The sequence below is a fragment of the Centruroides sculpturatus genome, unplaced genomic scaffold (genome assembly GCF_000671375.1).
Source record: "Centruroides sculpturatus isolate CEXI.00-Female unplaced genomic scaffold, Cexi_2.0 scaffold886, whole genome shotgun sequence".
In the NCBI taxonomy this organism is placed as follows: domain Eukaryota; kingdom Metazoa; phylum Arthropoda; class Arachnida; order Scorpiones; family Buthidae; genus Centruroides; species Centruroides sculpturatus.
In genome coordinates, this window is record NW_019385077.1 from 237,176 (window position 1) to 253,363 (window position 16,188).

At 30.0% G+C, this 16,188-nt stretch overlaps 1 protein-coding gene across 5 annotated transcripts in view; it reads left to right on the forward strand.

Annotated features, from left to right (window-relative positions):
• The window catches only part of LOC111634314 (CREB-regulated transcription coactivator 1-like), a 210,865-nt gene that overhangs the window by 148,289 nt on the left and 46,388 nt on the right, over positions 1 to 16,188 (forward strand). For all 5 annotated transcript variants that reach the window (XM_023379066.1, XM_023379068.1, XM_023379069.1 and 2 more), the window contains exon 11: positions 15,779 to 15,991. In XM_023379066.1, coding sequence (XP_023234834.1) covers positions 15,779 to 15,991 — 213 coding nt within the window. The remainder of the gene's footprint in view (positions 1 to 15,778; positions 15,992 to 16,188) is intronic.

Sequence of the window (16,188 nt, forward strand, 5' to 3'; positions counted from 1 at the left end):
ACTACTCTCTGGAAATATATGCTATTCCCCGACATGATCCGAGGATAGACCGTTTGTTAATATACATTAGAGTGACCATTCGCATCAAAGAACATACAGTAAATGTAACCTTACAAAAAAGATAAAATATAACATTGCTCTGGCCATATACGCAAGTGATGAGGATGTTTCGATCGCTTATGATGATATCAGACTGCTACATTGCACAGCAGATTCGACATGTTTAAAATACTTGGAGTCCCTATGAATTTATAAGGCCACGAAAAATCGGACTGCCATCAACTTCAAGGAATCGGATGATCAATGGCGTGGAGAGCATGGTTCGAACTATAGTAAATCACTTCACGTGTGTTCTCAAGTTTATTAATCAAAATATTCTTTTTTTATTAATTACAGTAGACACCCCTATAACACTGTAGATACGTTCCGTGTTTTATGAAATTCATGTTGTACAAGTCCTCAAATACATGATCCAATCACAGCCCGGCACGTATGCAGTTTACGGACTACGGCTGTTTGAAAGTTTTCTTCCATAAAATTAATCAATTCTAGACTAATTTGACTCAACATTTCCAAAACACGTATAATTTTTTGGGAATAATCCATATAAACTATGCTATAAACAAAAAATTGTAGGATTACTTACCAAGTGTGTACCGTTCGACGACGTCATTGCTTAAGCTTGTTTTCGTCATGGAGTAGTGCATCGGACAGCGGGTGCATGTTTTCTGATAAACTATTTTTCTGCTAAAAATTTGCTGAACTTTGGAGACATCATTAATATAAATATAATTTTTATGGCTGTTAAATAATAAATGGTTTTTAGTAGGTCCGCTGCTTGTTTAAACTCAGCGGTTTGTGCAATATCCGCTATTGGTCTAGATTCAACCAATCCTGTCGCGACACGAGTCAGCGATGACATTTTACCAAATTATAGGAGTTTTTTTAGCATGTTTATATGAATATGGTTGCAATTTTTTTGCCGTTATATATGAATCCATATTATATGAACCCGTTTTATAGGAGGTCTACTGTATTTTCTTATAAAAAAAAAAGATTTATTTACTTATTTTATTTAGAATATTAAAGCATACTATAATTATATCAAAATACATGAATAATTTCTTAGGCTTAAAAGTGTTCATTTTCTTTTATTAGATACCAGAAAGTAATCTAGTTTGCTCCAGTACCAACAGTAATACTGTACATACAAATTCTGCCATGTATATGCCCTCAATGGACAGTTGTGATTGTGGACCATCAGTTGAGGGTGATATATTAATGGGTAGAAGTTTAGGATTACATTACTCAGATAACATTTCACATGGAATAAATTCTTCTCAAGATGGTCTTGGCAATAGTATCATGTATTACAATATCCCAAATTTATCATCTGAAGCTCCACTACAGTCACCAACTTTGTATTCAAAAACTGTCATTTCTCAACACACTGCACCTCAAACTCCACAAACTCCTACTAGTATTCCAGATATTATTCTAACAGGTAAATTTTTAAAATAATCTAAGCCTTTATTTTCATTTTAATAATAATTAGAATGAATACTTCATATGAGATGATGTAAAATTTTAAACAATATAAGTATAGGAATCATTGCTATATTTTTTGCTGTTACATGTTACACAATATTCTAATTCATACGTAATTTCATATATTTCATTAAAATAAAATATATTTTAAAAAATAACAAATATTATTTGATTTTAACAATGACAGGCAGTTTTTCTCATATAAGATGTTATTTTGTTGAGTTCATTTTTAAAGTGGTCTTTAAATGTATTTATAAAAATTAAAGTAATATAAATATCAATACATTATGAAATAATAATGTTATATATTATTAACATTAAAGAATAAAAAGAAAAGAATAATTAACATTTATTTTAAATTTAGCCTGGTTTTTCAAAATTTATATTGCATACATATATTCAGATTTATGAAAAATTAAAATTTGTTAAAAATTGAATTTAAATATGAAATTTATTACACTTTAATTGTTCAAATGATTAGGTAATAAAAATTCATAAAATTATCAAACTACAGTTGAATCTGTCTACCGTGAATCTCATGGGAACATGAAAAAGTTTGAGATAGACAGCTTTTGACATAAGTAAACAGTAATAAGTTTGATTGCAGATATGGTATTTTATTAATACAATAGCACATAAGTGCATACCTGTATTAGGTATAAATAAAACATTTTTGACATTTCTTAACAGAAATAGTTTGTCAGTAGTTTCTGATGCCTGAATTTTTTTAATCAATAAGATGCAAGCCAAACTTGTAGCCTTAGTCTACTAGTGGCTGAGTGGATAAAACCTCTGAACACTGGTAGTTGGTCATAGGTTCATGGAAAACACCACATGGCCAACCTGTTGGCCATGTGGTGTTTTCCAAGTTTTCTTCACATTTGTAACGCCTAAATAGGGGCCAGTTTCCCATTTAAAGTCTTCCAGGGGCATCCCCTTCATCAGATCTTCCATGTGTCACATTGTTGTAAACAATTATTTGTTTACCTGATTGGCTATGAGTTTGATTTATATCAAATCAAACTCAAAGCTAATCACAGAAAAGCAGCGTTAATTGCAACTGCAGTAGAGCATCATTTATCCGAATCAATTGGGGACTGAGGTTGTTCGGATAACCGATTATGTATGAAAAAATATATTAGCCCATCCCATGTTGAAATTTTTCTCTGTTGCATGTCACTTTGCGTTGAATTTTCGTCGATGTTAAGCCTAACGTAAACTTTTTAAAATAATCATGGCTATTGTATCATTAAAAATTATTTCTTTATTTTTTACAAACAAAATAAATATATTGAAAAATATAAAAACAAAAAAATTATACTTTAGAAGTTGATCTAGTATCAAAAACATTTGATTCAGCATGACACACAGTCCTCAGAAAAACACCACATAAAAGTGCCAATGCTTCCAGCTAAAACACACACACCAACAAAAAAAATATTGGAGTAGCCCAAGATATAGCCAAAGATTGCAGTGCCACAGCACTAGGGAAAATTTAAATTTGCTGACTGGAATGCTTTCGGTTAACTGATGTTTCAGATAAAACCGGCTTTAGGATAAACGACGCTCTACTGTACATACTGCATTGCAAGAGTTTTCTCAACAACAATTTATGCTATCAAACTAGTTGCTGAGCTTTGAATTTGTAATTGACACTTCAATCTATAATTTGAAATATAGTGGTTTTGGGAGAAAATTATTTGTAATAAACATGGAAATATATTGAATTTAGGCTGAAAATGCAGGAGAAAAATTAAATTTTAAGATAAAGGTTTTTGAGAAACATGTTTAAGATAGACAGGTTCAACTATAATTGTTTTTGAACATTCTATTTAATTATATATATTTGTAATAGTTAATGTCTGCTAATACTGTACATCATCTGAAAAAATCTCCAATAAATGTCAGTTTTTCTATTAAACATTCATTACTATTAAATGAAAATAGTTTATTTTTAGTACAATTTCTGTCACTATTATTATTATTATTATTATAACTTTTTCTACTGGAAAAATCTGGTAAGTATGATAATCATATACAAATTATATTGTAAACTAAGTTATTTGTATGTAATATACAAATATAACTCATTTAAGAAAATATATTTAATATTTTAAGTGAAAATGCCAATTATGTTACAAGTGAAGAATTTAAAAAAGAAATAATATTATAATTTCCTGCCTCTAAATTCATGAGTTGTGTGTTAAAAAATCTTTTGATTTCAATGATATGGATTATAGGCACTGTGTATGATCTATAACAACATTTCAAAAAATAGCTAAAAATTATTTTACTTTTTCTTATGTTAAAAACTTTTTGAGATGATAAAATTTGGCAGTGTTTTGTTTATCTCTTGCATCTACATCGGGTAGATACAAAAGATGAAAGTATCAGATCCTTTCACTTCTACTTGTAAATGGATATCTTTTTAAGATGTATTTTAAGCTTAGCTTAATGGTTGTTTAGACACTATCATAGATAATGACAATTAATAAATCTAACCTTGACTTCCCAACCAAGAAGATATGACATTATAGGATTTGTTGTTTTTCATTGTTGAAATGGAGAAAATTTTTCCCAGTGATGAAACCAGAAAGTTCTTTTAGAAGCTGGTGATTAATGATTTAATTATGAAATTTTATTAATGCAAAGATTCACAGTAATACCAGGAAGACAATCATATTTATAGGAATCAAAAATCATTCTAAGAGTGTTGCAATATTCTTGTGAAATTAATATCACTTTTATTTTCAAGTTTTTTTTATTTATTTAATATAGTATTACAGTAGAGTGTCGATTATCCGAATGTTGATCAACCGAAACGTCAGTTAACCGAAAGCGTTCTAGTCGGACTGTGTCGTGCTGAATCGAGCATTTTTGATACTAGATTAACTTCTAAAGTATATTTTTTTTTGTTTTTATATTTTTCAATATATTTATTTTGCTTGTGCAAAATAAAGAAATAATTTTTAACAATACAATAGCCACGATTATTATTATAAAAATTTTCGTTAGGCTTAACATCGACGAAAATTCAATGCGAAGCGATGCACAACAGAGAAAAGTTTAAACATGGGAAATATTAATATACTATTATTGGGATATACTAATATACTATAGTAATAATGTATTTTTTCATACATCATCGGTTATCCAAAAAATTGATTTTCCAAACAACCCCAGTCCCCAATTGATTCAGATAATCGACGCTCTACTGTAATTTATTTTAATCGTATTATAAATTTGAGATTAAGATGATGATCTTGAAATAAGCAGCTCTACAGAAAGTTAGCTTTGTCTTCAATTTTTAAGCACTAATGATGAAAACTGAAGTTTGAATAAACATAAATGTTATTGTTATATACATTGTATTTATTCAGGGTGTCTAATGGACCTGGAATACCTGGAAATGTCAGGGAATTTATCAGATAAGGATCTTGGAAATCTCAGGGAATTTGATATAAACCTGGAAAACAAAAAAATTATTATTTAGAATGTATAATTCATCATATAATGGAAAAGGGAACAACAGAAACAAAACAATTTTGAATGTGCACATCGTTGTGTCAGATGATATGCATGATGACCTAAGATTACATCAAGCATGCCGATTAAATTTAAGTATAATAATTACTAATATTTACTTCAATACTTCAAGAAAATACAAAATTTGAATTATGTAGCTTTAAATTATTTTAATGAAAAAAATATAGCTTTTTCAATTGTAAGTAGCTTATTTTTAAGTATGGTCTTGTGGGATTCACTGAAAAGCAGTTGGCACCCTAGTTAGCAGTTGGTCTTCTTTGGAAATGAGGGTGTAGATAGGTCTGATCACAACAGTTTCAAAACTCTTACCAAGCAAATGCTATGTCGAATCCATCTATACTTTAGCAATGCTTGAAATTATGATTGCAGGGTTCGGAACTGGTTAACCAAAATAAATTTTTTCATTTATCACTATTTTTGCAAAATGTCATTAAGAGCCCCTTTTGGAAAAATATTACCATATTCTGTTTTAATGTGACCCTTTTCAACATTTTGTGAAGCTGAGAAATGAAGTGCATATTAGATTTGAAGTATAAATGAGGAGCTTGGAAGCAAAAACGTGTTAAGTGACATTAGCATCATTTCCAGTATTATAGCGTATTAAACCTGTTAACTGTAATCTGGACAGATTTCACTACGGGTTAATTGATTTTATCTCATTTGAGTGTCACCCGTGTATTGAAATTTTGTTGATTTTAATAGTGAAATATATTTAAATTAACAAGTTTTACATGCTATAAATTTTTAATTTAGTTACAAGACAATAAAGATAGATTTAATTTTATATGAAATACTAGATTTCATAATAACAAATAATTTTTTTTCATGAAAACAGTAGTTTGATCAATATTATGTTCATATAATTTGTGTGTAATATCTAGACTAAATAAACTTCGTTTAATGCAGAGATGTGAGATGTTTTTTGGTGAATGCATTTCTACGCTTCTATTTCTTTTAATAACAATATGAAATTAATGGTTACTTCTTGACACCTGTCACTTTTTTAACTATTTCCATAATAAAAGTCTGTTCTGATGCTGTGATTGTAAATTGCAGGTAGTAAATTAAAAACATTTTGTGAGTTCCATACTGATGTGAATCTCAGCAAAACAGAGAATTTCTGCACAATACATACAGTAGACCCTGGATATGCCACTAAAGATTGGAAAATTAGAAACATTAGAATGAAGAGAGTAAGTAACTGACAGAGTGATATTAAAAATTCAAAAAGACTGTGCAAACTGCTTACAAATTGTAACCACCAAATTGTTGGAAAACTTGTCACTGAAATCTAGCTTATACAAGGAGTAGAGAGAAAGCATTAAAACTGCTAGATACAAATACGTTATTAGAAAGATTTGGCGGAAATCAAAAGAACACCAGGAGTGTATAAAATTTTGCTAAGAGATAACAGATTTAATAGAGATCTCGTATATATCAGATCTACAAAAATATTGCTCGAACAATGCCTCCGTGAACACAAAACACATATTGAAAAGAGAGCACTACTGCCTTAGCTATATATGTAGTGAAAGTGGCATTACACCTGAACTACAACAAGCGACAATAATCCAGCAAACTCGGCACATAAACCAACTACGGAATCTGGAGACATTAGAGATTTTAAAACAGACTGCAAAGGCCTGTCAATCAATTTTAAAGATGAAAAACAACTCTCGAGAGCATGGCAGGTTATGAGCAGGCTATATATGACCTGGTGCTTTAACGATTGACGCAGGTGCACATCTTTGGAAATTTTAAATTTAAAAAAAAATTAATTTGAAGATAGAAACATTTGGAATGTTTAAAATCAGAAGTTAAATCGAACTCGGATCGCACCAGAAAAATGCTTATAGAGCACTTGAAGAAGGTCCTAGGGTGGATTGAAAATGTTAGTGTTACATTTCTAAAATTAACTGCACAGCTATACAAGGTTAGTGTGACGTATTTGTATTTATTATCGCTTTGTTTGTTGGATGGATTTGATTAAACTGCTAGATATTACATTAGAAACACTTATCGCTAATAAATGGATAAATGATAAAATTGGTGATAAAATTGACAAGTAATACAAAGACATTTTGTCATCCCCAGAATTAATGATATTCTTAAACACTACTCCAGACAGCATGACAGGTTTGATTTTTTCTGGCTTAGTCTGTCACATCAATGTGATGAAGTAAAAGAATTTGAAACATTTGTGAAGATGATTTTAATATCCCATGACAATGCTCAAATGGAATGTGGATTTTCCATCAACAAAGAATACTTAATGGAAAACCAAAATGAAGAGTCCTTTGTAACTTACAGGAAATTATATATGATAGTCATGTCAGCTAGTGGATTGGGGAAATTGGATATATCAAAATAGTTTATCCATGCAACTTGAATTGCAACTCAGAGATGCATGGAAGCTATTGTTATTTAAGCGATCTTCTTTATTTCTTGTAATATAAATAAAGAAGAGAAAGCATGGAGTGAGAAGTTGATGACTGCAAAATGGTAAAAGAGCTAAAGAAAAACATGTTGATGAATCTTGCAGAAGTTAATGAGGTGATTTGGGACATCAATATGCATTTGGAAAAACTGTAAAAAGGAAAGTTTATTTTATTCTATGATTGAGCTACTCACTTGTCAAATTAATTAACTCCACAAAACAAAAAGTATAAAAATTGATGATATAAATTACTTTTTAAAATTCCTTTTAAACTTTAAATTTAAACAAGTAAAATGGAAAAACCATATTTGGGACAAGACTATGTCTCAGAGACGGAATCACTTTGATGCTCAAGGCAGATCTCTTTCTCATTCTCCTATCTTCTTTGATATCGCTGCTTTTGGGAACGATCGTTCAAACTTTGCCAGCCACGTCTACGATGCATCTTCGATGAAATTAACCTATCTAATTTCAAAATTTCTCTCCGTTGCATGTCGGCCTGGGTTGAATTTTTGTCAATGCATAACAAATAGTTCCCGTTTTTGAAAAAATAATCATGGCTATTGTATCATCCAAAATTATTAATTTTTATTTTGCACAAACAATATACAGTTTAACCCGATTATAACGTCATCGAATGTAATGACAACTCTAATATAACATCAAATTTTTATCGGTCCTACAATTTTACTATACTAGATAATGTTAAAAAAAAAAAAAATCACTTGTAACGACATAAAACTGTTTTAATGTCATATTTGAAGCACTCCCAAATTTACAAAATTAGATTACAAATTTTATTTAACATAGAAGAAACTGTGTGTTCGGTCCTAAGGTCAGAGTTCACTTCTTAGAATGACTGTGGGTGGTNAGATTTCTTTGTGTGTAATATATGTTAATTAAATGGCTATTGTGTAATATAATGAACAAATAAAGACAAAAGTATTGAAAATATTGTAGAATAAGTTAAATGAATGTTTAGTGGGCTTATGAATTATGAATATATAGCCAGTAAAAAGAAAACACCTTAATTTGTTGCTGAGAAAATATATAATTGAAAACAAACGTTTTCAGCCCAATTAACAGTCCATCATCAGGTCAAAAACAAAAATGGAACAGATACGTTCCATGTATAGAATACAAATATTTAAATCAAAATTTAGAACAAAAACATTTTTTAAAATATACAAGAAAAATGGAAGAACATATAAAATTAACACAAATTAAAATAAAAAAATATCATAAATCTTCCAATAAACTAATTTATCCTGAGTTTTTAGTGAACTTTTTAACCCTGTACTTCCATGCTGATGGCAGGCTCTTAGCATCTCTCGCATTTAAACATCCCTCACGTAGCCTAATTCTATATATCTCAATCTTCTCTGCCGTCATTGAAGTAGGCTATGTGAGGGATGTTTAAATGCGAGAGATGCTGAGAGCCTGCCATTGGTGTGGAAGTACATGGTTAAAAAGTTCACTAAAAACTCGAGCTAGAATTAGTTTATTGGAAGATTTATGATATTTTTTATTTTAATTTGAGTTAATTTTATATGTTCTTCCATTTTTCTTGTATATTTTAAAAAATGTTTTTGTTCTAAATTTTGATTTAAATATTTGTATTCTATACATGGAACGTATCTGTTCCATTTTCGTTTTTGACCTGATGATGGACTGTTAATCGGGCTGAAAACGTTTGTTTTCAATTATATATTTTTTCAGCAACAAATTAAGATGTTTTATTTTTATGTATTTATTTGCTGAGTACTATTATTGTTATATAGGCAGTCTTGACAAGCCTTGGTTAAGAAAATGTGATCATTATTGATGCAACTTCCATTTAGTTTAGCTTTATATATTTCTATAGTCTCGACTATTTGTAATTTTCCTCTGTCAAATATCACTAGCAATAGCCTAGTTTCCTTCCAACAGGAGGACATCTCAGACTCAGATGCATATATAGCCAGACATAATTATGTTTGGAGATACGTATTAAAGTTTTTTAATTCTCATTTTCAGGGTTCTGTAGGTTGAGCCAACATATGTTAATAAAAATTAAAGAACATATATACCTCTGCACTGGCCACATGTATCTGAGTCTGGAATGTCTTCCTGCTGGAATGAAGCTAAGCTATTGCAAATGATATTTGACAGAAGAAAATTACAAATAGTCGAGACTATAGAAATATATAAAGCTAAACCAAACTAAATGGAAGTTGCAACAATAACGATCACATTTTCGTAGCCAAGGCTTGGCAATACTGGCTATATATTCATAATTCATAAGCCCATTAAATATTAATTTCCGAATATTATTTTAACATCTTTGTTATGTAATTTTAGAAGCTCAGGAAAGCACATCATATTTTACTTTATTATTTTTAATATTTGTTTTTATTCTGTAATTTTTCATCCAATGGAGAATTATTCTTTAATAAAAATTGAAGAAAAAAAACTGCCCAAAAAGATATCACCATTTATTCTTTGTGTTCCAAGACTATACACTTTTTATACAACAAACAGCGTACAAAAAAGTATGCTGTTTGTCCGGAAAATTACAAAGTCTTTTTAAAAAACACAACACATCCAATTAAAATTATAAAAATTTCTGAAAAAGGAACTTGTGACATACAGTTTGTTCTGCTTACATCCATCAATACCTTGTTTGGAGGTTTTGGACTGCTTTTTATCTACTGTAAACTGGCACTGGAAAATGTAGATTTTTAAAAAAAAAGAAAAGCTGCCCCCTGGTGATGATACATGTAGAATTTGTTTTTATTTTACAATTTAAGTTAGTCTATATTGGTTAATTTATAATGCAAACTTCAAATCAAATTCTAAACATATGAATTTGATTTGTTGCTCTGTTTTTGAATGTTTGATTTATGCAATGGCTTTTTACCTGAGAAAGGCATCTAAATGCAGCTGGAGATGTTTGTAATTCAGGAAAAGTGTTGCTGGAGTAAGTAAGGAAGATGTTTTTTTGTTAATGTTAGTGTCTAAATTTACAATCTTTTATATACCCAAATACCATCATTAGTATGTACCAGGGGTGGCACATATGCCCAAAGTGGACATATAAGGAGAAATCATCTGGCACTTAACATATCATACTATTTCGACTTATCATCTATCTTTTTCAATCATCTTTTCAGTTTATTATCTGATCATTTTTTTTTAATCAGCTTTTTTTACATTTATTCTAATTACAGCATATTTGTTTAATTTTTTTTAAATGTTGTTATTCAAAGTCTGAAATTTTGGCATGCATAAACATTAAAGCTGAGTATGCATACTATATGGTAAGCAGACTCAAAAAGGTTCACCATTCCTGGTATATACCAATTTACTTTAATTTTAATTGTATAAAAGAAGTAAAATAGAAGATAAATTATCATAGTTTGAAAATTCTTACTTTTTCAGGTACATAAAAATTATATTGAGTTAGAAGATTTCTTTGTGTGTAATATATGTTAATTAAATGGCTATACTATAAAAAAATATATATATTTATTTTGAAATCAAAATGATCAAATATTTTGAAACTTTTGATTATGAAATTGTTTTCTGCATACATATGTACAGTATGTACAGTACAGTTCATATAAAAAAAAAACCTAATTTTTATTTCTTATGTAGTTTTCATATAATAATAATAATTAGATCGAATGCTGGAGATTGTTTTGCATACCTTTAAATTATAAAATTGGATTTAAATGATGAAAAGGTATCAATTTTTTAAAGATTGTGTCGAATCAAGTCTATAATTATTCTAAATTCAACTTTATAAGTAAACAGCAAATATTTACTATGATTATTGACTATATAAATGATCATTAAAGTTGACAATCTTCTTAAGGCTACTTTTCGAATGATCCAGCAGATTTATAAAATTTTGTTATATTTAATTAAAAAAGAGTAACAACTTGTGATTGAACATGAAGAGGAAGCATAGAAAGCAATGGGAAACTATAATGCTTTATTACTAACATAGCAATCTCCCTAGTGAGATGAGCACAAGTAGAAATAGAGACAAGAACAACATTGGGATTTGCAACAATTTCCAACTGCAACACCTTGCCCAGTAAGGGGAAGAAGGGAGCACTCCAGATCCTCAGCTTGCAAAACCTTCCACAGAGAGTTTTCAGAATTGGAACTTGAGAACAAGAGGATTTTAAGGAAGGCTGAAAAACCGGAAAATCTGAAGAATGAGATGAAAATAAATAAATTACACATAGTAGGACTAAGTGAAGTGAGATCAGAAAACTCTGGAAAATTAGTGAGCAACAATATCAAGCTTTACTTTTCAGGTGGAGGGAAAGCAATGAATGGAGTGAGGATTGAAAAGTGAATTTGTATCCTGGGTAATTAAAGTTGATTACATAAATGACAATCATAATGGTCAGGATTCAAGAGGAACCATAAGTTCTGGTACACATTTAATTATATATGCCTAACAGCTCTGATTTGGATGAAGAGGTAGAGAAAATATATGAACAGTTGAAAGAAATTATGGAAAAGGAAGAAAGAAATGCTTGACTATTGTTGTTAGGTGATTGGAATGTGAAATGCGAGAGGAAAATATTGTAAGAAGGCATGGGTTGGGAAGCAGGAACAGGAGAGGAGAAAGGTTGATCGAATTCTGCAAAGAATATAGTATGATGATTACCAATACATGGTTTCAAAAGCATAAAAGAAGATTATATACATGGAAAGATGCAGGGGACAACAACAGATACCAAATAGACTACATACTAATTAAAGATAGATATAGGAATTCTATTAAGGATGTAAGCACCTATCCAGGTGCAGACATAGACTCAGATAACAACCTCTTATTCACAAAATTCAAAATGAGGTTCAAGAAGAACACAAAGAGGAATAAGTGAGAAATGGAATTTAGAAAATTTGAAAAGAACTAGTGAAATGTTTAGATTAGTATCTGAACAAAAATTTAAAGAAATAGATGAGGATGCTGAAGGACCAAATAAATTGTGGATATCAATGAAGGAAAAGATTTGTGCCACAGCAGAGGAACGTAGGAAAGAAAAAAGATCAAAGAACTTGTAAACCCTGGGTTACAGAGGATATGGTGAATGAAAGAAGAAAGTGGAAGATTGTGAACTCTGAAGAAGGAAGACAAAAACACAGAGAACTGAACAATAAGCTAAGAAGGGTGATCAAACAAGCCAGAAAAGTGTGGCTTGAAAGAGAATATGAAGAAATTGAAAGTCTGGAGAGGTCAAAAAGATTTTAACTAATATATGATAAAGTTAAGAATGTATTCTGGTTCAGAAGGATTAAGAGGAAGGCATTAAGTTTGGGGAAAGGCAGATTCAGTGCTAAGATATGCTGATGATATGGCACTTCTGGTGGAGAGTAAGGATAAAATGAGAAAGATTCTGAGTGGACTAGAGAGCCTTCAAAATGAAAATTAATGTTAACAAGACCAAAGCACTTTGAATCATAGTAAAGGAAAGAATGGTCAACATTCATATAAATAGTAACAAAGTGAAACAAGTAAACAGCTTTAGATACTTGGGTGCTTGGTTTGATTCTGAATGCAAAAGTAGGAAAGAAATCAATAGGAGAATTGGTATGGTAAAAGAGGCATTTAACAAAATAAAAACAGTTTTGTGTATGCCTCTGAAATTAGAATTAAGAAAGACTGGTCAAATGCTACATGTGAATTGTTTTCCTCTATGGTGTTGAAACTTGGAACCTTGAGACAATAAATATAACATTAGGAGAATAGAGTCTTGGAGATGTGGCTGTGGAGAAGAATAAAGAAAGTCAGATGGAGTGAGAAGTGAGGAAATCCTAAGAAGAGTGAGTGTAAAAAGGAGCATATTAGAGACAATAAAGAAGCAAAAAGCTAATTGGATGGGATACATGATTTGAGAGGAAGGCTTATGGAATAATGACATTACAGAAGGAATGGTTGAAGTGAGGGAGAAGGAGAATTAAAATGGTGGATGACTTAAAAGAGGGTAATTGTAAGGAGCTAAAGACAAGAGTCAGGATAGACTAGCATGGAAAAAGAGGTGGTGTTCACTGGACCTGCTATAACTAGCAGAAAACTAAAGAACTAATAATGTATACTGTAAAGCATATTGAATTGTAATAAATCTGATACTCTCTTCTGAAACTGCACTTAATTAAAAACAATCAAACTTCAAACAACCTTTTATTATGCAACCTTTTTTATTACTCTTCAAACACTTTCAGTCATACATATACAGTAGAATCCCATAGAACACGCAAATAAAGCAAGCAACACCCTCGAATGTTGTCGATCAGAGGTATACGTTTTTTTCAACTTATAGGCCAAGGTTTAAACAATCATAAATCGTGTGATAATGGAGGTTTTGATAATGTGGTTTCCTGTAATGCATAATGAATCCCCACATTGTATGGGACTCTACTGTATATTGTAATCATCTATTCGCATATTGGCAATGGACATCCACACTAGTCGTTAAAGAAAATTTAAATGTTTAAAGGCATTGCAAAACATTTTTAAACATTTCAAGTTTTGTTGTGGAGAAATTGGAATTGTTCAGTTTTGTTTCCTGAAGGTCAATCAAATGACGAAAAGTGTTTGAAGAGTAATAAAAAAGGCTGCATAATAAAAGGTTGTTTGAAGTTTAATTGTTAATAAAACTGATATTTTGCAATTTTCATTTAATGTGTTTGCCCTTATAAATCTGAAATGTATCATTAAAATAAATTTATTCTTCACTACTTTCAACCATATTATACTCCTAAAATTTGAGATGATTTAACATATCATCTTACAAAGAAACACTAATTTTTTTATTTCATATGTACAGCATGAATGGAAAATAACTAGGTATTGAGAAATTGCTATAATTTTTGTAATAATAATGCAATCATAATAAAATTTATGTATACATGTACAACAATCAATAGAATTTTATAATGTCTAAATCAGTGGTGTGGACAGTGACTGAAAGAGGCTACACACACAGTAGCAAAATGATGGCTGACTGCTTTTTCTGTTCAGGAATGAGTACAGATAGCTGCATGCTCTCAGGTGTGGAAATCAGTCGTTATTGTGCAGAGATGATAGAATTATATGGTAAAGGAATGTTATGCTACAATCCATCTGGAAACAATGAAGAATTGTCAATCGAAGCTAAAATGATCATAGGTTTGGTTGTAGATGTACTGTACAGAGAATTGGTTGTACAGTACATCCACATCATGATATGAAAAAAACATGTTACTGGTGGATGATATCAGTGCGTATATTGAATTTTAAGGTATGCATTTGTATTTCCATTTAATAAGATCTATGATAAATAGTTTTTATCATCTTTGAATTAGAAATATATATATATATATAAATTGGTGATTTCTCAATGCCTAGTTACTTTCTACCCACCCAGTAGATAGTAAAGTAGCTGCCTCAGTACTATATTATTTCAGTACTTCAATGTAGAAAAACTCTTATATTTATATTTTAAACTATTTTCATTTTTAAATGTTAAAGTTTTGCATATTTTAAATGTTATTTATTCAGAATGAAACTTTTGATAAACTTTAAGAAAAAAACCACTACTCTTTTTAATTTTTAATATATATAAAAAAAAAAAATTTTCAAGCTATTCTAGCTCATCATCAGATACAACTAAAACTCATTTGAATATAAGAAATGCTATTTAAATTTCTTTCCATTACTAAATTGAAAAATTTCCACATGATGACTTTTCATAAGAGGAAAAGAATTTTTACAAGTTTTGAGTATAAATATTTTTAAAATGTTTTTTAACTTTTTAAAGTTTTCCAATAAAAACTAAAAATATCCAGAAATAACAGAACTCTAACAATTCTAAAAATTGAAGCTGAATTGAAAATAGTTCTATTAGAGATTGCATATATATTTGGTTCCTATTTCATGTTTAGTGATTTCCTTCTTTCACCTGCTTTTTTCTAAGGTCACTGTTTTCATAGCCCATACAATGGGTTATGAAAACAGTGACCTTAGAGAAGGGCTAATGTCTGAATCTTCTCTTCTTTTATGAGATTCCCTTCTTTTGCTGTCAGTAATTCTTCTACTACTATAGTTAAAACATTATTTCTTTCTGACACTATAACATGAGCTTCATCCTATACTGATTCTGCATCCTTATTCTTAAAATGAATGAATTAGTGATATACGATTGAAAAATAACAATGATATTTTTAATAAAGAAATGATGATAAAAAAAGTTAAAATTGTTACAGATATCTACAGGATCATATCGTAGTACTAGTCCAGCGGATCATTCATGCAGTGCTCCAACTTCTCCAGTTTCTCATAGTTTTTCACCAGCTAGTTCACCTGGATTAGGACCTACATCATCATTGAGTAAAAGTCCATTTACAGACACTAATTATTATCAGCATCAACAACAACAAACAAGTGCTCTTCAGCATCAGTTGGAACAGTTTAAGATGGTAATTAATGTTGTAAAATTTTATGTACTAATTTTGAAGTGCTCTGCTTATATTTTGAAATAGACTATTTTATAGAATAATCTTTGTTTCTTAAGTAAGACTAATATCTTTAAATTTAATAGGAATTTGCAAAAAAAAATGACATAGTCGAATTTTAATTAGCTTAATCCTTCACTGTGTGCATGAAAAAACAATGC